General features: G+C 42.3%; 1 protein-coding gene across 3 annotated transcripts in view; it reads left to right on the forward strand.

Annotated features, from left to right (window-relative positions):
- The window catches only part of PLEKHG1 (pleckstrin homology and RhoGEF domain containing G1), a 336,066-nt gene that overhangs the window by 227,386 nt on the left and 84,982 nt on the right, over positions 1–23,698 (forward strand). For all 3 annotated transcript variants that reach the window (XM_077486366.1, XM_077486368.1, XM_077486367.1), the window contains one exon: positions 2,568–3,109. In XM_077486366.1, the coding sequence (XP_077342492.1) occupies positions 2,568–3,109 (542 nt within the window). The remainder of the gene's footprint in view (positions 1–2,567; positions 3,110–23,698) is intronic.

The raw sequence follows: 23,698 nt of genomic DNA on the forward strand, positions 1-23,698 counted from the left end.
GGTAATACCCCCCCCCCCCCCTTTTTTTTTTTTTTTTTTTTGTAGCAAGAGCAAAGAAGATTGTTGTGGAAATGAGTTGTTAAGGGCTTGTCAGTAATCAAGTTAACTTTTATTTTTTCTTTGTGATATAGATAGTTTTAAAACTGAATTTTAATCCAGTTTTTTATATTACCTCCCCTGATTCATTCTTTTTCCCTCGTTAACCTGCTAAAGAAATCCTTAAATACAACTTTTTCTTCTCTTTACATACCTTATTTTAGACCCAGTGATTTCATCACTAGGTCTCTGTGCTGTGCATGTAGATCAGTGATATGCAATTAGCGGACCTCCAGCATGATACTCGGAGGCATGATGGGACTAGGTTTGCCACAGCTGGAGGTCCACGAATTGCATATCCCTGATGTAGATCATGGCTGGTTGGAGGGGCTGACATGATGCTGTACATAGCTCCTGGAAAACAGAAATTGTGATTGCGCCTACAAGTGCTGTTGAGCCTCCATGAGTAAAGGAACTGAAATCCAGGGAATTAAAGTGGTGGACCAGGGAAAGAGGCTATGGAGCAAAGTACTAGATCAGCCTTTCTCAACCTTTTCAACACAGAGGAACCCTTGAAATAGTTTGTCGGTCTCGGGGAACCCCTGCTAAAAATGAGAAATCTATAACTTCTGATACAATCGTGTGATGGTGAGTGGGAAGGATGGTCCTTACACTTGCGATCATTGGGAAGTGTTACCTCTTTACAGATAGCTAAAAAGATCAATGGTGTCGGTCGGAACTTATCTGAGAGTCAGAAATTGCCCAATGTTGAAGGAACCCCTAGCAACCTTTGGAGGAACCCTGGTTGAGAATCACTGTACTAGATGATGCTGGTCATTTTTCAGTGAGGAAAACACTGCACTTTATCATGCAGACTAGTGTGAACCTAGCCTCGGGCCTAGTGCAAGGGTCTGCCTGATTGCATATCAATTGAAACTTAAGGTTTGACCACATATTATATGGTTTTGGTAATTCTGAAGACAAAAATCTGCAGAAAATCTAATGGTGTGTATGGGGTCTTGGAGTCTCTTACCTTCATGATGATGATGTATTTTTCTACTGCCCTCTAGGGATGAGCTCAGGCGTGTTCGCATGGAACACGTGCAGGGCACTGCGCTAATCACAGGCAGTGAGACGTTGCCCCGATGTGCGGCTGCAGAGATCGGGCAATGTCTCATTGCCTGTGATTAGCGCAGCACTGCGCCGACTTCCTGGCGGGCTCTGCACGTGTTCCATGCGAACACAGCTGAGCTCATCCCTACTGCCCTCTGGGTGCTTCTACAGGACCTGCACCTGGGCCCTCTCCCCTTTTGGTGCTTGGAGAGATCCAGAAGTGCTTGGTGCCTCTATCCCCTTAAGGAATATAGTTTCAGTGGTGCACCTACATTCCAGCTGTTGAGAGAGCCGCATTCCTTTGAACAATGCTAGGCACTACTTCTTTGAGCTACAAACTAGACTCTGCTGCATTGAATTTACTGCTCAGGCACAGGGGAATGATGTGATACAACCTCGCTGATACTTATTATTTCTATTTTCCAGCACAATATCCAGTGGGCATTAAGATTATGCACTTTTTAAGGGTTTTTCTCTCTGTTGCACCCATTGCAAAGGTGGAATCAGAAGGCCAGACTGCAGCAATAGCAAAAGCCGGTGCTAGTTCAACCAGTAATGTCCAGGAGAGCTGGAATTTGGGCTTTCTTTCTTTCTGGGTGACTGAACTTATTTCTTCCCCCCAGATTGATCATGAAGCCTATTGGAACCTAAAAATTCTTCTTGGTAAATGGGCATCCTTTTCAGAAGGGTGGGCTTCCTTGCTATGTGACTGGGTTAAATTTTATTATTTCATGGTATCCAGGGTTTGTGTCCAATAAGGATAACCTTTTTTGTTTGTCTTATTTTATGACTTATTGCTTGTTTTTGTTTGCTCTTGTTCAGTCAGAAAACGTAAAAAGCTCTTCTGGCTTGTGAGATCTTGTAATCTTGAGATGGCATGTTCATGGAAAGACGTATATATGCTAGAATGGTAGTGATAATCACCAATGTGTCTTTTTCTGCTGAAAAGTCCTTCAAGCTCTTATTTGCCCTAATCTTGTAGTTTCTAATTAATTCTCCCAGGCATTTCTCATTGAAGTTAATTTTGGAAATTAAAAAATTTGGTTCATCAGTAACTTTCTAGGAGTCTCCAGGACAGTAGAACATTTCCTGTCCAGATTTATGCTATTTAAAAAAAAAAAAATGTAGGTCTTTAATATTCCAGCATACTCCCATTTACATTTTTGTGGCAGTTTTGTGCTTACTTTTCCAGTAAAGCCGCACACATTTGCTGGTAGGTTTAAGTCTAATTTGTTTCTAACTTCACTAGCTGTTTACCTATATCTTTGCCGTACATTTAGGCAAACAGGAAATTTACAGATGTCTGTCGCTTAGGTCATATATGTGAAAACTATACTTGTGATTCACTGTTATAAAATAAGTATTTTAATCTCATCCTAACCTATATTTTTATTTTATTTTTTGTTTTGTTTTTGTAGATGAGTACCACTTGTCTCTTGATCCATCTGTAACAGAACCTCCAAGCCCTCGAACAGTAGAGGCAGACCCGCACAGGACAGACAGACATTTCCGCTACTGTGGAATCAAAAACATGGAGCTGTCAGACAGTGACAGACCTGTCAGCTTTGGCTCAACTTCCTCATCGGCCTCTTCCCGGGACAGTCACTGTTCATTTGGAAGTCGGATGACCTTAACATCAAATAGTCACTTGGGTTTGTTTCATCAGGATAAGGAAGCTGGGGCCATAAAACTAGAACTAGTTCCTTCCCAGCTGTTGTCAAGTGATGACCTTCGGATAGGCTGCAATCGGGAACAGGCTCACGATAGTCCAAGGGAAAAATCTTCTTCTGATGAACGACGGACTATGTCATGGAAAGAGTCCAAAGGGAGTGTCAAAAACTGTTCAAAATCTGAAGGGGTAGAACCAACAAGTCCAAAGCTTATGTATGTTGACAGAGTGGTCCAGGAAATTCTCCAGACTGAAAGGACTTATGTACAAGACTTGAAAAGCATTGTTGAGGTAAGACAGTATCTTAGATATCATTATAAACACACTGGCAAATGGTACTAGTAATCAGTGTTTGTTGCTACTGACAAATATTTGCAGAATAAACTCCAGGCTACGTGATCAGTCAAAAGTGTGTAAAAGTGGAATAAGCTACAAGGATTTTAAAGCTGCCGTTTAGCTAGAAAAAATAAAAATAAAAAAATGCCTACAGCTATAGGTGTCCGTTTATGAAGCAATGAAAAAATGTCACTGCTTCATTCTACGGCATTCTCCGAGGAGATTGAAGACACAGACTTTCGGTATGATTTAGGAGAAAAAAAAAATTGGACAGTTACAAACAATTTTTTGCCTTTTTTTTATTCTCAAGCCAGCATTGGGGAAAAGGAAATGAGAAACTAGCTGGTTGCTATCCTTCAAAGAAGCCAATTTTTGCTCAGAATTTCACAAATGAGCCCCTGTATTAGAAGCTGGAAACATTCCTGAGGCAAGTTGTGCTCAAGTGGGTTAATTCTCTGCAATGTCACTGGTTTGTAATGAATGAATGGCTGCTTTTACTTAACCACCATGGACATAAATAGTTGAGCCAGTCCTGGGTCCACAAAGCTGAATGAGGTTGTTTGCTACGCCACGTCTCAGTGGTAGGCTGAGGGCTTCACACTACTTATCGTCAAGTATCATCAGGATTCACACATAGATATGTGGAATATCCCTGAATACTTGATGACGGTCATGGATTTGGAGAGATGAAGTCATGTAAGTTCAGCAAGATTTATGTGAATTGCTAGCAGCACTGTCTTGAATAATTGCATCCATCTCCAAAATTGCTACAACTGCTTTATGTAAACATGTGGAATTAATATGCTTCTACAGAATACAATATCGGAACACTAGGGATCAAAAGTTATCGTATGTAAGCATAAGATTGCAGTTTATGTAATGCCAAGCAACCCTTACAAGTCATTAAAGAAACATTTGCCAATGATCTCTTGCAAGACTGCCAGTTCCTTTTATAAATGCCAGAGATCCAAATATACGTTGTTAGTAGTAGTGAGCTATGAACAATCATTCCATTGAGACAAATTGCTGCTCGGGAGAGGGGTCAATGCATGAAGGTAAAAAACTTTCTCTTGCAGATGATCCCCCCTCTAGCCCCCCCCCCCATACTTACCTGAGCCCATTCTTGATCCAGCACTGTGCACAAGAGCAGCGACTCTCCCAGCCATTGACTCACGCTGCTGTTAATCTAATTCTGTGAGGGAAGGAGGGAGTAGGAGACGGGGGCCCAGCAGCACAGACAAGGGTGCTCTAGATTGGACACACACTAGTGCCCCCATAGCCACATTTTATAATGGGCACTCGCCAAAGAGAAGGAGCCATGAGTGCCAGCAGGGGACCCCAGAAAAAGAGGATTAGGGCTGATCTGTGAAAAAACAGAGCAGGTAAGTAGTGTGTTTTTGTTTTTTTTTATAAAAAAAGAAAAAAAAGAAAAGAGCTAGAAAGCTTTACAATCACTTTAAAGGGGTTGTTAAGTGCTCAAGGTTTTTCACCTTAAGGCATTCTAAGCATTAAGGTGTAAAACCTCCTTTAAGTGGAGGGCCACTCAGGAAAAAAAAAAAAAATTGCCTAAAAAGAATCCCCAAAAATTGGAGGGAAAAAAATAAATAACACAATTTTTTTTCAACTTGCCAGAAATGCCTGTTGCTAGGCAGATCGTCCTAATCTGCGGTGATCTTCGGTCTGCTCCTCCTCACGTCGTATTCTAGTGAATGGGGCGCAGTGTGTTGTGGGAGCTGTGTTGTCCACAGAACACAGCGCTCCCCATTCGTAAAGCGTTACGCGACTAGGAAATGGGCAGTGAAGCCGCAAGGCTCCACTGCCTGTTTCCCTTCGTTGAAATGGCGCCGCCGGGAGCCAAGGGATGGTTGGCCTCGGGCTGCCAACATCGTGGGCACCCAGGACAGGTAAGTGCTTATTAAAAGTCAGCAGCTACAAACACTGTACTTTTACTTGTGTTTTTTTTTTTTTTCCGGCTGGCTATCCCCTTTTTAGTGTAGGTGCCCCCATTTTAATTACCCTGTCTTTCCCGCACCAGGAACGAGCACACCAGCTCCAGCCGGTGTCTTGTGTACTGTTTGGATAGATTAATAGCAGCGCAGTCATTGGCTCCCGCTGCTGTCAAATCCAATGACGCGGGGGCGGGGCCGAGTCCTGCTGTCTGTGTCCATAGACGGCGCAGCAGGAAACGGGAGCGCACCTTCACGGGTTCCCCGAGGGAGAGCCCTTCTCCAGGGCACTCGAACAGGACAAGCAAGGAGTGCTGCTGAGGGACCCCAGAAGAGGAGGATCAGGGCCACTATTGCTATTACTGCTATTTAATACATTTTTTATAATTGAAAGCAAATATCCCATCCATTCATGTCTCCATGCTTTTATTTTTGAGAAATCCCTTTGAAAAATACCCCCCACCCCCCGAGGATTTTTAGCTGCAGCCATCTTGAAGGGCAGATTCATGCAGCATTTACTTCCTGGAGTCCATTTGCCCTTAGCTCAGGAAAGCAGGCAGGAGGGTGTACTTGGCTAAGAACCCCTCCTCCATTCCTCCCAGATGAAAGAATAAAACACGGCCATGAAGACTCCTGGGATATAACATAATTAAAAATAAAAAAAACAGCGAGCAACTGAAAAAATGTCAAAAAAAAAGGTAAAAAGTTTAAAATAAATATGAGTCGCCTTCCTATTTACTAATGCTAGCAGCATAAGGTTTAATAATTAATGTTGATTGAGCAAGCTTAGGCCGCGTACACACGGGCGGACTGTCTGACGGACTTGGTCCGCTGAAACGTGTTTCAGCGGACAATCCGCTCGTGTGTGGGCTTCAGCTGACTTTTTCAGCGGAAAGTCTGGCGGACTAAGTCTTTCGGAATTTCCGTAATATTGTCCGTCCAAACTTGGTTTCAGCGGACAGTCCGCTCGTGAGTAGGCTAGTTCGACGGACTAAGTATGGCGCATGCTCAGAAAGGATTTACACGGCCGAAGGTTGCATTGCAGTGTATTGGACGTCGTATTTCTAGTCCCGTCGTACATGCCGTACACGTCATCGCGCAAGCTTTCAGCGGACTGTCTGTTCGTCGTGTGTGGTCAAGTCCGTTCATTCAAAAGTAGGACGGACTGTCTGTCGGATTGTCTGACGGACTTAGTTGGACGGATAGTCCGCCCGTGTGTACGAGGCCTAAGTTATGCTGTAAAATATGCAGGCTTCAACTCCCTAGACAATGCTGCATTTTTGCAAAAGATGGGTATCTTGGAAACCACAGCCCAGGCATTATATTCAAGGAAAGATTAATGGCTTTGTGTCAGTTAAAGCATATATCGAGGCAGAAAAAAAATGTATTTAGTGCATCTTTGCTATACATGCACATTTCCCCATGTTATATCACTTTTAAACACACTGCAAGTACAGAGAAAAATAACTGTTCATGTGCCAGAAATAGTGTACCCCTACCTTCCTATTTGACAGGACTAGGGATGAGCTGAACACCCCCCGGTTCGGTTTGCACCAGAACTTTAGAACGGACCGAAAATTCGTGCAAACTTTAGAACCCCATTGAAGTCTATGGGACTCGAACGTTCGAAATAAAACATGCTAATTTTAATGGCTAATATGCAAGATATTGTCCTAAAAAGGGTTTGGGGACCCAGCTCCTGCCCCACGGGACATGGGTCAATGCCTAAAATGTTTTGAAAAAGGCCATTTTTTTTTTGGGAGCAATGATTTTAATGATGATTAAAGTGAAAAAAAAAGTGAAATATTCCTTTAAATATCTTGCCTGGGGGGTGTCTATAGTATGCCTGTGAAGTGCCACATGTTTCCCGTGTTTAGAACAGTCCCTGCACAAAATTACAAGTAATTTAAAACTGCTTGCGGTTTTAATGTAATATCTGGTTCCGACAGTACGGATGAAAATCATTGAGAAAAATGGCATAGGTAGCCCCCCCCCCCCCACCCCTGCCCATTACCAGCCCCTTTGGGTCTTGTACGGATATTAAGGGGAACCCCGTACCCATATTAAAAAAAGGAAAGGCGTGGGGCCCCCAGGCCCTATATACTCGGAACAGGAGTATACAGGCGGTGCAAATAAGACAGGGACTGTGTAGGTTTGTTGTGTTAAGTAGAATTTGTTTGTAATTTTGAACTGGTACATTTTTAAAGTGTAGCTCCAGTCAAAAAATCTATTTTTAAGCTTTTAGAACAATAATACAGGTGTATACTGCAATGGAAGCACACAACACCCACTAACTCCTGCAGATGTCTCTATTAGAGAACAACAATAAAGATAGATAAAGGTGTATACTGCGCTGAAGGCACACAACACCCACTAACTCCTGCAGACGCCGGAACACTACACAAGGCTGCCACGCCAGCGGCCTTATATAGCGTTGGGCGTGTACTAAACAGCCTTGCCTGTGGCCAATCATGGCTCTCCTCGCTGCTGGCGCTGTGATTGGCCAAGCATGCGGGGTCACAGTGCATGCTTGGCCAATCATGAGCCAGCAATGCACTGCGATGGCGCAGTGCATTGTGGGCCGTTTGCGCCACGCGAATTTGGCGCGAACGGCCCATAACATTCGGTATTCGCCGAATGTGCGAACAGCCAATGTTCAAGTCGAGACATACATTCGACTCGAACATAAAGCTCATCCCTAGACATGACAATACAATGTAATTTGAGTTCTGGATTTTTAAGCACTTGGTGTCAGCCCTGCCCACTTAATATTTAATGGATTACAAAGAACACAGATGGCTCTCATAACCTCACCCCTCTTCATTTCCATTACCACTCCATAGGTACAGAAAGTAATTATTTGACAATATTTCTGGGTAAATGGGTATTTTCTGCATTTTGCAAACCTAACAAAACTAGTTCAATGGTATATTTAGCAGAAAAGTGAGCAATTAGAGAAAGGTTGTTAGGGTTTACATATGTAAAAAAAACATGTGGTTTTTAAAGTGCTTTCTTTTAAACAAGTTTAGACACGTAAACATCTGTAAAAATTTCACATCCATAAAATCCTTCTACAATTTCTTTAGTTTAATTTCAAACTAGTGTTCAGTCCCAGAATGTATGCAGATGTATGTAATTTACATGCTTGCGCGCATAAATTTCACAGAAACTCTGATCACAAATGCTGATTTTTTTTTTTAATGCGACTGAATACAGTTCAAGATTACTATGCACGTTACAGCTGTGTGTATGGGCTTATAGCATGTTATAAGTCCATACACACCCATATGCTAAACTACTGCTTTTAGATCTATACAAAAGTCAACTATAAGCTGCGCGGACATGAACAAAGCATTTTTTACAACCACATTCACGAGCCCTTAAACTGATGATGTATACATATTTTATTTTTTGCTATAGATAATATAAACTTTATATAAAAAAAACATAAAATAGTTTAAAACTGTTTTTCTTTTCCAATACGGCTATATTTTTCAGTTTCAGAATATAGTATTTATACCATAAATTTTTATGTTTAGGCAATAATATCGCTTTTCTGCTAATACAAGGACACTAAAGGAGTGATGTGACTTCAATCCATTTTATATATTGTCACTGATGAATCTAAGCATACTTGTAGTTAGGTGCCTATAAATTGGGTCATTGCTGGATAGAGAGTCTGGGCTGCCCAGATTGGGAAGGGTTAATAATGAGTTTGTTGGTTTTCCAGGCTTTTTGGGTTCCGCCCTCCACCCTGTTCAGCATATAAATTAGGGGGTAGGCCGGGCTCAAATGTAAACAGAACCGCATGGGTAAAGGGAAGAGGGTCGAACCAGGAAGATGTAACCAGGGGTAACCGCCGATCACTACCACACTAGGGGAACCTACCTGCTAAATACTTTGCCACTATTGGACCTCTAACTGCAAAGGTATGCATGGGCAGCCTAGGAATAGCTAGTTAGAGACTTAAATCTTCTTGGACTGTACTGTTGTAGCCTACAAGTAAATATTTGTTAACCGTCTTTCAGCCTGGACTGACGTTATTGCATTGTGTATCAGGAGGACAGGGCCTGTAAAGCACAAACGTATGCAGGGAGGAGCTTGTGACGTAACATGACGGGAGTGTATGCCGCGTCCCGGCATACAATCTTACTGGTGGTTTTAAGGCAATCTTAAAACCAGGCAGATGATTCAGAACCCGGACTGTCCGAGTGAATCCTGGACAGGTGGCAACCCTTTGACATTGAACAGCACCACAGACAACCTAATTGATTGAGGATTTACAATATCAGACTTTTCTTTTTATCAAAGAACTTGTCTAAAACTTTTTTTCTTTTTTACTTTTCACTTTTTTTTTTTTTTTTGTGAATATAGGCACAATATGCTCTCTAACTGATTCACATGGGGGGGTGGTACCCTCTTAATTTTAAAGGGGGCTTTAAAATTATGATAAGCCCCTGTCCACAAACCCTAACAACCATTGGGTTAGGGTGGTGTTGTGTTTTTTTTTTCCTTCGTGTTGTCTCCCTTGACATCCATACCAGACCGTCATCATAGATAAGAAACAAAAGTAAATTGTCCAGGGAATCCCCCAGGTATGTTGTTTAAAAGTATTTGGATTTTTAATGTTGTGTTTTAAGTATTAAAGTGGTTTGGTACCTAAAAATGAAAGTTCATGTTATTAAAATCAACAGATAGCATACTTACCTAAACGAACCCTGAAAAAAAAAAATATTATTTACTTACCTTTTATTTCTGATGTTTCAGCTGACTTCCTGGTTGTCCTCCCGTGGGAGTAGGCGTGGCTATCGTCCTCGCAATGGTCCCTGGGAAATTTCCCAAGAATCCATGGGGGACAATGAAAGTTTTTCTTTCCTTGTCACTGCTCTCACTGAGCATGTGCAAGATGGAGCGGAGCATGCTGGGAGCCAGAAGTCATCATATACCAGGAAGTAAATGCCTGTGGGCTTCAGACGCCCACAGTTAAAATGGAAAACGCCAGGGCAGGTTTTTATAAGTCATCCTGAGGAAGATTTGTCGCGCCGGGGGTCAAATAAACGCCGGACGTGGATGCCAATCGAAGGTAGCACTCGCCCACCAGTGAGACAGGCAAGAAAAAAATAAAAAAAGAGTGGAATCCCGCTTTAAGTCCAAGAAGCCAATAGGTTGGAATCAGAAGGGTGTCTAAACATGTGTATTAGGATTTTTGTAAGAGAGCAGGGAGCATGCTGTGGGCGTTATTGAGAATAGCTCTTCACCACAACAAGCAGGTGTTACCAGATCTTTGAAAAAGGGACCGGTGTAGACTGAAGAGTCTGGATGGAAAACGGAAACCTGAGACTGTGGGCAGTGTTCTCTGCAATTCAAACCTTCATTTCACTTTTTTTTTTTTTTTTTTTTAACCTCGCTTAATAGTTATTCATTTGACAAAGGACACTTTTGTAAATTAACAAGTTTTCAGTACAGAACATTTCTAAGGGTGATATCTTCAGGCATTCCTGTTATGATTTTTGTCATGGTACAGAGCCATGCAAACATTGAACAATAACTCGCTGCAGCACACAGTGAAATATCTTACTTCTAAGAAAATATAATAACTCCTAATAAAGACTAGGGACTTTCCAGACTTGCCTTATTCTTGATTTCCTATTATAATGTTGCAGTCACTTATATTGTGATTGGAAAACATGTGTCATGGCTTAGTAGAGTCTGCAGTGTGGTTTCTCTAGGTACAACATTTATTTTTTTATTTTTTTTAATCCGTTTTTATGTTCTTTATCCAAAATGATAGTATTATAGAAAGAATAGACAACTGTTGCATGAGAATTGTACTATAAATGTCCAGAGATGGCCTCTTCTACTGATTTAAAAAAAAGTATATTCATATAATTTATGCACGGCACTGGCTAAAGCAGTGGTCATCAACCTTGTCCTCAGGGCCCACTAACAGGCCAGGTTTTATGTATTATCTTGGGGAGATGCAGACTAGAAGAGTGCAATCACTGAGCAGCAAATGATATCACCTGTGATGTATTTCAGTTATCTTGCAAACCTGGCCTGTTGGTGGGCCCTGAGGACAGGGTTGATGACCACTGGGCTAAAGGGAACATGTTGCGTAAGCAGTATATCCTTCAAGTGAAGGCATTGGCTTGGGGTCTCCAGAAACATTACAATCTGCCTATACATTCTTTGTACAATCCACTAATATGAGGATTTACCTAAGCGATCAATTTGTACCCAAGTAGGCAGTCCTGAACCACCCACATTTATGTAAGTAGCGCCACGCTAAACCATGTACACTAATACAGAGTCCTGCATTGCTGTGAAGCCTTTTATTAAACTTGCCAGTTTTGACACACATACAAAGTTAGAAGATGAAAGTTTTGTTAGTAAAGTCTTAAATTCTTTAAAAAGTAGGCATTATGGGATCCTCTTATCTCGCATGATACTTCAATGATGAACACCTTGAGTTTTAGTGAGCAGTCACTATGATAATCAAGATAATATTGCGCAGTCTTCAATCCCAGGTTATGGGGCATGCAGGAATATAATAAATTAGCATCACAGGTAAGGCCGCGTACACACGGGCGGATTGTCTGTCCAACTTAGTCCGCTGAACCGTGTTTCAGCGGACAATCCGCTCGTGTGTGGGCTTCAGCGGACTTTTTCAGCGGACAATCTGACGAACAAAGTCTTACGGAATTTCCGTAAGACAGTCCGTTCAAACTTGGTTTTGTCCGTCCAAACTTGGTTTCAGCGGACAGTCCGCTCGTGTGTAGGCAAGTTGGACGGACTAAGTATGGCGCATGCTCAGAAAGGATTTACACGGCCGAAGGTTGCATTGAAGTGTATAGGACGTCGTTTTTCTAGTCCCGTCGTACGTGCTGTACAGTCATCGCGCACGCTTTCAGCGGACTGTCTGCTCATCGTGTGTGGTCAAGTCCATTCATGCAAATTTTGAACGGACTGTCTGTCGGATTGTCTGATGAACTTAGTTGGCCAGACAATCCGCCCGTGTGTACGCGGCCTAAGACATTTGCTATCTGTCCCCCCTGGTCTGTGCGGCCTTTAGATTGCCAAAGTATTTACAGGACACTAAACCTCAGAGAGGCTGGAAAATATTATCCATTCAATTCTCCAAAGACTTACAAAAGGATACCAAGGTGCTTACAACCATGTTAGCTCTTCACATATGTGTTAATGTTTTAAAGGGGTTGTAAACCCTCTTATTATTATTATTATTATTATTATTATTATTATTATTATATAAAAAAATTAATAACAAGCATGTCATACTTGTCTCCACTGTGCAGTTTGTTTTGCACAGATTGGCCCCGATCCACCTGTTCTGGAGTCCCCCTGCAGCGCTATCAGTTCCTCACTGCATCGGTAAACCCCCTAGGTGAAGCGCTCTACCTGGAGGTTACGGTGCGGGCAAGCATTTGCCGGACTCTGCTCCTGCCCCAGCACCAGCGTCATTGGATTTGATTGACGGCAGCAGGAGCCAATGGCTGCACTGCCATCAATCTATCCAATCGAGCCGAGACAATGGCCGAGAGGTAGAGCGCGTCTTCGCCGAGGGAAACTAGTAAAATGGGTGGGCTGGTCAGAATCAGAAATGGTTTCACCTTAATGCATAGGATGCATTAAGGTGAAAAAACACAAGGGATTGCAACCCCTTTAAGTAAACTGTCTTGCATATAGTTGGTATGGATTTTTTAACACTGATTAGTTAAATATCAGTGTTTGTTTAGATTTAATCTGCTTTTTTTCCCCCAGTGTCAAACACATTTCTGGTATATTGCCAGATGTCTAACACAGTAAAGCTTTTGATGAAACATAGAGCAATTTTGTGTATTTTATGGAACTACACAGTCTTTCGTTGCAGGTAATGTAAGGGTGGTCTGAACGTAATGGCATGAACTAAATGACAGGGTGAGGAATGTTTCCTAAGGGCTGGTAATTGCTATACCTTCACCAGCTCATCAGCACTATATCCTACAACAAATGGAGACAACCTGTGGTTTTCCAGCTGTTACTGAAATACAGATCCCTTCATCTTTTGCCAGTATTTACCCTGTGCTAGCTTTTTCTGAAGCTATACCACATTACAAGCTACCCACATGGCATGCTAGACATGTGCTTCACTTTTTACTACATTTTGGCTAATATTTATGCTACAGCTGTTCTGGTTCAGTCTCGGGCAATCACTTTCTGACTTTAATACCAAAAAAGATCTATAGCATTAATAGAAACTTTTGATATTACTGTTAGGTGTGACTACTGCAAGTCACCTATTCATAAGTTATGTTACCGTTTCCCAATTATTATTAGAGTCTTATCTAAGCAAGGAGACACGGAAAGAGTTCTCAGTATGTCTGCTCAGACGGTCGCACTCACTCACTCTGAGGTCCTTTATTATCACACAGCTCTTTTTATACACTAAAAAAAAGACAGGTGTTAAAAATGTTGAAACAAAACAACTTCTATAAAAGGCAATTTCTAAGTGTCTTCTGCTTTTAGAGCTGATGCAGCAGTTGACCCTTACGACATGGCTTCCTCTTTGTGTGTACGTGACTGCACCCATCCGGCCTTTAAGAATGATGTCTTTAAAACAACTGAAAACAGACGAGATAAGCATTTAGTGAAACATACTGTCAACCATTTTTATTCTTATACCTTGATCCTCACAATTTCCCCCTTTGACATCACCCTTCCCTCTTACCCTGGGTCCACCTGAACAAGTTCTAGTCGGCCTATGTCCAAAGTACTCTCCCTGACCGCGAGTTGTCAGAGGGGTATACACCCATCCCCCTGGATAGTACCAACATCTAAAATTCAGGAAGAGTGGTTTTTCTGACAGATGGGTGATGTCAAGGAACCAAATCCACCTATCTTATCCAACTTATCAACTTACAAAAGTTCCATCTTTTCTACAGCATTTACCTTGGCTTTCTTGCAAAAGCACATGAGCAGTTTAAAACACGCATAAAGAAGAAATACAAATAAAAGCACCACTATAATTGTCATCGCTGCCTTCTTAAGCCAAGAGAATAACCCTGAGAAGCTAAAAGTTCCACCAAACGGATCCCAGTCACGGCCAATATTACGGGCCTTCTCCTGTAGATCCTTTACTTCCGTGCGGTGTCGTGCAATGATGTCATAATAGTCGGGTATCTCGATGCTAGTGTTATGTATCCAAGTACAACATTCATAGTCTTCTGTAGCCTCACAGAGTCCTGTCAATGCTGCACTCATACTTTCAATCGCTAACTCATGTAATTCTATTTGTTTTGTGATGGCTCTGGTCTCTAGATTTAACTTAGTAATGTCATCAGAGTTTTTCTCCAAAATATCATTAATTATTCCAGTATAGTTATTTAGTCGCTTCATTAAGTCTATACCCCATCCTGTCCAGGACGGGAACCAAGCCCATGCCATGTCCTGCTCTAAGAATATTTCTCTCTTGCTACGATATCTGAGGGGATATCTGGGGTGCATACTAGCTTCTAGTAGGTGATCACCTCGTTCATCACCCACTACTCCCATTACTGGTACCAAACTTGCGAGGTAGCACCATCCCTGAGCCCTTCTAGGTATCCAGGTATAACACTTATCCCCACAACAGATGTATATATTGTTTCCTAGAGCTACGGATCTTGAACTGATATCATTTCTATAACGAGAGGTGTATCCATAGAGGGATAAGTTGGATACTAACCACCTAACATTATTATCCACAATGTTAGTGAGGAAGTCAGATAATGTCTGGTGTGTGCTGGAATTACTGGGGTAGAAGCTTCCATTTAATACGACAATGGACAAATTAAACTTGCTGTCTTGGCATTCTCTATTTCCTCCCGTTGTGTTCCCTAAGTTGAAACACCAGGCAGGGGGAAAGGCGAGACCATTTGATTTAAACATTACTGTCTTGCTGGTATTTGTTCCAGTTATGTTAATGCTACTGTTAGCAAGGTCAGTATAATTTATAGGAACTGCCATCAGTGGTATGTTTGCTGTACTGGGGTGTAATTTACTGCAAATCCAACATTTCTCATATCCTAACTTCCGAGCATAAGCATATTTAAACTTCAGTAATAACATTTTTTTAGAAAATCCTTCATCCTTGTGAATTTCATTCTGTGAGGTAACCAAACTATTGGTCAGGATTACTGAAACAAAAAGAATAAAAAGATACATGTTGTCATTTGCCAACTGGCTCCTTTTTACAGTGTGAAGCGTGGATCCAGGCTGCTTTACCCTCCAACTTGACCGATGTGGGAGTGGTCAGCAGTACTTGATATGGTCCTTCAAACCGTGGCTCTAAAGCTTTTCTGGTATGTTTCTTTACATAGACCCAATCTCCGGGGCTCAGCGAATGAGTACCTGCTATTGAGTTAGGGTCTGGAAGAGAAGAATACACACTTTTGTGGATCTTAGTTAGATGCTGTTGTAATTGTATCACATATGCAGTCAAACTATCACATTGCAATTGCATACTCTGTGGAAAGTATAAACCTAGTCTGGGTGCATTCCCAAAAAGTATTTCATATGGGGATAACCCTGTTTTTCCCGTTGGAGTATACCTTATGGAGAACAAAGCTAAAGGCAGACATTCTGGCCAAGGTTTATTTAACTCTTGCATAGCTTTTTGTATTTTTAACTTTATTGTCCCATTTACTCTTTCTACTGATCCTGAACTCTGTGGGTGGTAAGGGGTGTGGAAACTTTGTTGAACCCCTAACATAGCCATTACATTCTGCATGATTTCTCCTGTAAAGTGTGTTCCCCTATCTGATTCTATGGTTTCAGGAAGACCAAACCTAGGTATTAACTCTGTGATCAGTTTCTTCGCTGTGGCTTTCGCTGTAGCTGATTTCACTGGATAACTTTCTGGCCAGCCTGAAAATAAGCAGATGCACACGAGACAAAATTCAAATGGGCCGCTCTTAGGCATTTGGATATAGTCAATTTGCAGTCTCTGAAAGGGATACTGGGCCCGAACCTGATGTTTACGTGGGGTTTTCACTCTCTGTCCTGGGTTATTTAACAGACAGATTTGGCATGCAGCACAGTAGTTCCTTGCAGTACTACTGAATCCAGGGGCTAGCCATCCTTGGCTTACAATCCTATACATAGAATTGGAGCTGACATGAGTGGGCAAGTGGACAGCCGCTGCCATTGCTGGGTATAGAGAGGCAGGTAGGCATATTCTGCCTCCTTCCCTCCATATATTGTCAAGGCCTGGTGCTGCTCCCATTTTTACCCATCTATCTTTCTCGCTCTCTCCTGCTTGCTCCTGTAGTTTACTCATCTGCTGCCATGTCGGTTCTGGGATGCTCACCTTTACCGTAGCTAAGGTCTCAGGGCTTACTTCCCCTAGAGCTGCTTGTTTTGCAGTTAAATCTGCAAATGCATTTCCTTTTGCCTCAATTGTTTTTGCGCTCGTGTGTGCCGCTATCTTCATAATGGCTACTCTTCTAACTTTTTGAAGATTGTTCAGGACTCTTTTGATTCCTTCACCATGTTTAACAGGTGTGCCTGCTGCTGTAAGGTAACCTCTAGCTTTCCATATGTGGCCATAATCATGTGCAACACCATAAGCATAGGCAGAGTCAGTGTAAATGTTCCCTTCTTGTCCCTCTAAGTGTTCTAAGGCTTTTTCTAAGGCCGTGAGTTCCGCTTCTTGTGCCGACATGTGTGCTGGTAATGACTTTGCCTCAATTACCTGTGTGTCCGTTACCACAGCATAACCTGTGTGATATTTACCTTTGTCATCGGCAAATCTACTACCATCTATGTACAGTGTGTGTTCTGCATTTGCAATGGGTGTGTCTGTGACATGTGGGAACCCCGTGATCTCTTGTTCCATAAGTTGAAAACAATCGTGTTCATCAGATGTTATGTCATGAAATGAAAGTGTGTCAGAATCCTGAGTTTCTTGTGCTGTGCCTTCACCATTACTCCCCCCTGTCAAATCTGTCTGTAAGGGTAGAAGTTGTGCTAAGTTAAAGGAAGTGCATCGCTGGAAGGTAACATTGGGAGGTAGGAGCAAGGTGCATTGCAGACGCAGCTGCCTCGCCATTGATATGTGCTTTGGCTGAACTTGTGACAAGATGGCGTGTATGTCATGTGTGGTATGTACCACTACAGGATTGTCTAAGACAATTTCTGAGGATTTGTCAATGATAATTGACACTGCTGCGACTGCTCGTACACAGGACGGTGATCCTCTAGAGACAGGATCGAGAGCCGCTGAGAAATATGCTACCGGCCTTTGTTTGATGTGTTGTTGTGTCAACACCCCTGTTGCGTGTCCCGTGATTTCAGCAATGTACAAATGAAATGTTTTGGTATAGTCAGGGATCCCGATCGCAGGTGCCAAAATTAGTAACTTTCTTAAGGTGCTAAAAGACTTATGACCTGCTTCTGTGAGTACATAGGGTACTATTTTCAAGCAATCATATAATGGCTGCATCAGAGAACTGGCATGTGGTATCCATTGTCTACAATATGACACTATTCCCAGAAACATACGAAGTTGCTTAAAGTTGCGTGGGACATTCATTTGTCTTATGGCCTGGACTCGTTCTTCAGTGAGGTGTCGAGTACCCTGGGATATACAGTGGCCCAAAAAGACAACCTTTTTCTGGCATACCTGTAACTTAGTTCTATTCACTTTGCACCCTTTTTCAGCCAGGAATTGTAACAATGATAGAGTGGCTTTTAAACAAGTATCGTTATCCGGACAACATAACAATAGGTCATCTACATATTGCAACAATACACAAGTGTCAGGTGGTTGCCATTCCCTATTTTTACTTTTAAAGGTTTAGTCAGTGGGGCATCGGACAAAAGACCGTCATAACCACTTATGGGTATGGTGTCACGGGATGTCATGTGTGGAGGGACTACTGAATCAGATAATAAGCTGCGTGATGCTCCTGTGTCAACTAAACAAGGAATATGTTTACCTTCCACCTTCATCAACATGTGGAGCATTTTATTCTCTGATTCAGCTAGGACTGGGGCAAGTCATGCGGTCGGATCGTCCCTATCGTTGGTACGCCTCTGTCTGTAGTCCCTCGTGTCTCTGTCCGTGTTTCCTTCCTGTTCGTCTTTTATTCTTTTCCTACAGTCTCTTTTTATATGTCCCACCTTGTTGCAGTAATAACAGGTAAGAGGTTTACGGGAGAAATTCCCTCCTTCATTGACCCGGGCAACAGTGTTAACTCCCGGTGTCCTTCTGGGTTTAGCTTCTGCTAAATCAGCCTCTATGCCTTGTGCTTTCTGCAACAATGTTCCTCTGTCCCGTATGGCTCTCCATTCGGGAGTACATGCCTTCAGTTTGTCACCTATTTGGGGTACTAGTCCTTCCATAAACTGTCGATTGAAAGCCCTAATGGTGACGGGTAAGGCTAAATCTAGACCTTCGTCAGCCATAATGCTTTCCATGTTGAGGTAAAATTCTGTAACAGTCTGACCTGGGGCCTGTTTTATGGGCGCTGTCGAACCCCTTTCCTGCTGTTTCCTTTGGCAAAATTCTCGTAACTGATTAATAAACAGGAGTCTAGAGTCTATATGACGGGGGTGTATTCCTGGTGGATCTGCTGCTGGATCCCCTTGTGGTCTATGTGGAGCAATTTCATTCATAAATTGATTAAACATTGTTAGTGTCATTTTATGTCTACACAAATCTTCCCCATCTTGCCAAGTTGCTTCATGTGTGTCTAGTAATTGTGTCACGAATCTACAGAATGCGGCAGGTTTTGCTACGGGATCAGGAGCATTCTGTATTAATGCCATAAGAGTGTCAGCCGACCAAGGTGCCCATGTCCTCAGAACGACTTGTTGAGTCACTGTAGGTGGCTGTCCTGCTTGACCCGCATTTGGATTATTTACTTGTATTACCCTAGTCCGACTGTGGACTGGAGCTACGGACTCTGGTCTTTGAGCTCCACAATGTACACATTCCTGTGCCCAGTCTGTATTCTGGGTACCGCATACTCGGCATACCCATCCTCTTCCTCTTAAGGAAGGATAAAGTTTTGGTCTTTCGCTACCTGGTGTGGTAGTGGTATAAGGAGGTGGAGTACCTTCCGTTTTTACTCCATCCTCGGGAGCAGAAGGGAGACTCTTGCGTCGGACCTTCATGTCCCATCCACCCTGTTCATGACAATACTTCCATCCCTCCTCTTTAGCCCTGTTGGAAACCTTAATTAAACATTGTATTTGTGATACCCATCTGTTCTGCAGGACCTCCCCCTGTCTGTCTCTCTTTATATTCTCCCAACCTTCTACACTTAGCCCATTTTCTCCATCCATTCCAAATTTCTTGAGAACCCTATTCGTGCCCTGTGCCTTGTCCTTCCCATACAACATTGTAATTATGTCTTTAACAGCATAACATTTCTGAGATTCCTCCTGGGGTTTACCATGTGTCTGGCCCATTTTGACAGTCCTGCCTAGGTGGCGTTTGGATCACTTACTAAGTGTCTCGTTGCCTTCTCCTCCTAGGGTGCCAAAATACTAAAAACCTCTCCTGGATGAGATTTCTGAAATCGAATTACTTTATATGCTAGCCAACTGACAAATATTATGACCAGACTGACGGCTACAACATATACAAGCATTCCTTTTGGTGGCCAAACACATATAACTAGATCTCTGGACTTTGTGGAGACCTTATTCCCTTCCCATTACCATGGAATCTCTCAGCAATCGTTTCTTATTCCTGCTTTATTGAGGCAGTCAGGACTTATACTTTCAACCCGTTTTTAGGCTCATGAATCAAAAAGCGTATATCAAACTTAAGTGTCGGACCCCCAAGTACTCTTACGAGTTAAGGGCGCATTCCGTTACCCATTGGGATGATATATGTTTCAATTCACACCATACAAACAGGGCTTATCTCAGTCACAACAGACAGATGACAAGGAGACAGACAAGAAACAACGGTAACATAAGTCAAATATTAAATTCAAGACTCGCTTACTACAGAGGTTGGTTTTACCTGAAGAACAATACAGACAGATCGGGTGGGCACAAATCTAAGAAGCACAGAGTTTATAAGAAAATAAAGCTTTTCTTACCTGCGCAGGTTTTGTCTGTGGTTCCTGATGTGCCCGACCTCTTCGTTCCGTCCTTATGTTCGTTCGCCTCTTGTAGTTTCTTTAGCGAAGTCCCTTGTTCGTGCGCCAAAAATGTTAGGTGTGACTACTGCAAGTCACCTATTCATAAGTTATGTTACCGTTTCCCAATTATTATTAGAGTCTTATCTAAGCAAGGAGACACGGAAAGAGTTCTCAGTATGTCTGCTCAGACGGTCGCACTCACTCACTCTGAGGTCCTTTATTATCACACAGCTCTTTTTATACACTAAAAAAAAGACAGGCGTTAAAAATGTTGAAACAAAACAACTTCTATAAAAGGCAATTTCTAAGTGTCTTCTGCTTTTAGAGCTGATGCAGCAGTTGACCCTTACGACATGGCTTCCTCTTTGTGTGTACGTGACTGCACCCATCCGGCCTTTAAGAATGATGTCTTTAAAACAACTGAAAACAGACGAGATAAGCATTTAGTGAAACATACTGTCAACCATTTTTATTCTTATACCTTGATCCTCACATTACAAAGAATATCTATGAGCAACTTCAACTTAATGTACAGTATAGGGACTGATTTATATCATGTGAAAATTATTGTAAAATATGTAAAATGTTAGTTTTTTTTTTCTTGTTGTTTTTTACTTTTTTCCATTTACCTGCGGTAGTTTCCAGATGTCACGGTTTGTGTAGAGCAGGGGTCTCCAAACTGTGCCCCCGAGGGTCAGATGTGGCCCTTTGCTAGCCTTTATGTGGCCCTTGGGGCACAATTCCTTCCACTGATATGAGGCACTATTCCTCTCACTGACACCAACAATGGGGAACTATATCTTCCACCGATACCAATGATAGAATACTATTCCTCCTCCTAATAGGAGGAATACTCCTCCTATTGACCACCAACCCTGAGGACATATTTATTCTCCTCCTAAAGTCTGAAGGACAATAAAGTGGCCCTTTGTTTGAAAAGTTTGGAGACCCCTGGTGTAGAGCTTTACTGTTGGGTAAGGAAATAAAGTAATAATGTTTTGAGTGAATCTGGGAAGGGCTGACACTTTTGTCAGGTTTTAATGGCCATTAGTGCCCTTGTTGAGGAAGATGCTCCTCATTTCTTGTTTTGCTTGAGACCTATCACGTGGACAAGATAGGATGTAAAAACCTATAAAGGTTCTAACCATGCAGGACCTTAATCTCACAGGATATGGGACTCTTAGCCTTCCCAGGATCCTGTGAGATGTAAAGTAATGTCACCCTTGCCTAGGTAATCATGCTGGAAGTCGAGATATTTTTATTAGGTTTTAAATACGGTTTTATTTGGGGGTAGGTCAAGGTCCGCTTTAAGCTGATGCTTTGCGTAACCTTGAGTTTGAGTAACCTTTGAGTTGCCTTGTGCAACTCCTACATGTTACCCAAAACAGCAGTTTCTGTACTTGAATGATCTGTTCATGAAGGGAAATGCTATATTTTAGGGCTCATTCCTGTTGCGCAATGCATAACGATTGTGCACAGGTGCACATCGTGGGACTTGTGCTAGAAAGCCTTTTGATGGCAAATTGTAGGGCCGGCTTTTTTTTATTATTTTTTTATTTTATTTTTAGTTGCTTTGAAATTTTATGAACTACAGCACTTTGCAATGCCTTAAAGCAGTTTTTCATCCTGTTGGAAAAAAATTTAAAGTCAACCTGCTACAAATACTGTCCAGGGGTCCAACGATATCCTCGCCCAAACCGGCTCTTTACCGGTCTTTGAGTGCCCGGCGTTGGCATGCTTACTGTGGGCAGCTGGGTGTGATTCACAGTTGGCTGCCCACTGCACATGGCTGGGCTTTGTGAATGGTCCCACAGCCTTCTGGGACTTGTGACATGGGGGAGTGATGTGTGGGAGGAGAACATCTAGTAAATTGTGGAAGCGAACCAAACAGAAGTGAGAGAGGGTACCCACCAAAAATGAGTAATTGCTCCCCCTTCCCCCTCAAAGTGCCAAAAATAGAAGTGGAGGGCACAAAGCGGAACTTCCCCTTTAGGGCACTATGCAAAAATGCAATATGTCCTTTTTTTTTTTTTTTTTTCAGTGCAAACCACATGCAATAGTACATTAGACAAATTGCTTTGTTCTTACATTGGGACTGTATTGCGCAATGCTGCTGGTGTGAAGGATCCCTTACCTTTTGATTAAAGAGGAAGTGAACCCTGATGGGTTTACTTCCTCTTTGATTCCCTGCAAAGGTAAAGCATAATGGACTACTATGCATCGCATAGTAGTCCATTATGTGTCACTTACCTGACACCAGAGCCAGCGAAGTCACCGCTGTCCCCTGTAGTTCCGAGCGTCCATCTTCTTGGTGGGTCTCACTGGTCTCGCTGCTCCGGCACTGTGATTCGCCGGAGCAGCGATGACGGCACTCCCGTGCATGCGCACGGGAGTCATCACTCGCGGCATATCGCTGCGATCTGCGGCTTACCCAGTGCGCCTGCGCGCCGCTGTCTACGGCGCATGCGCCGTAGACAGTGGTGGCTGTCTTCAGGTAAATATCTCCTAAACCGTATAGGTTTAGGAGATATTTCTTGGACCTACAGTAAGCCTTAATCTAGGCTTAAGGCTTACCTGTAGGTCAAAGTGGTTTGTAAGGGTTTACAACCACTTTAACCTGACATGCAGTTGAACTAAATTCCATGATGTATAAATAGGATATATCTTTTCAGAGTTAAGTTTACTATAATTTTCCCACCACTATAATTATTACAGAAACCTGGGTCCTACAAGCAGTCTGAGTTGCAAACAAAAGTTACCGAAAAATGTTACAATTTCTTCTAGGAGTAGGGGCCACTAATTCCTAGAAAAATGTAATGTATGAAAATTGCCAATAAAAACAACAGCTGTTCAGGTGAGGGTCAGACTACAGGTCAGGTGCAGATAAGGTGAAGACTTTCTTATTGGACAGTGAATTTGAACAAGACCTATATAATGTTGTGTGAACTGTAATGCTTTTCTAAGGTGGGAGGTCATAGAAATCTTACACGTCCATACCCTTAAGCTGTGCGGAAATGGCTTAGCATAAGTGTCTTTAGTCTAGGTCCTAAAGCCTTAAGTCCTTTCTCCACTAATTTATCTCCCTTGAAGAAATCTGAGATTTTTCAAAAGAGAATTAGGCCATCTAGGTGCTATGCAATTTCCCTAACATTACAGCTGATCTAAGCATCCCTGCTGATATCTAGGGCGTTGCAAGCAATGCAACAGATTTGAGAGCTCAAATAGCTCAACAGATAACAAGTGTTGTTTTACTCACAAAGATCTTCAGATATGCTTGAAAAATTGTGTGAAGTTCATTTTATTTTTAGATAAATACCATTACTATTATGGTTTACTCCACTCACTCATACTTACAATGGTTTTAAAGGATAAGTTCACTATTTACACCATGTTGCAACCATATTCAGGGTGTAACATTTTACAAATTTACTGCGCCCCCCAATCCCCAGTTTTGACATAAAGTG

The sequence above is a fragment of the Lithobates pipiens genome, unplaced genomic scaffold, assembly GCF_037356315.1.
Source record: "Lithobates pipiens isolate NorthernLeopardFrog02 unplaced genomic scaffold, aLitPip1_a1.2 Scaffold_18, whole genome shotgun sequence".
Taxonomy (NCBI): Eukaryota; Metazoa; Chordata; class Amphibia; order Anura; family Ranidae; genus Lithobates; species Lithobates pipiens.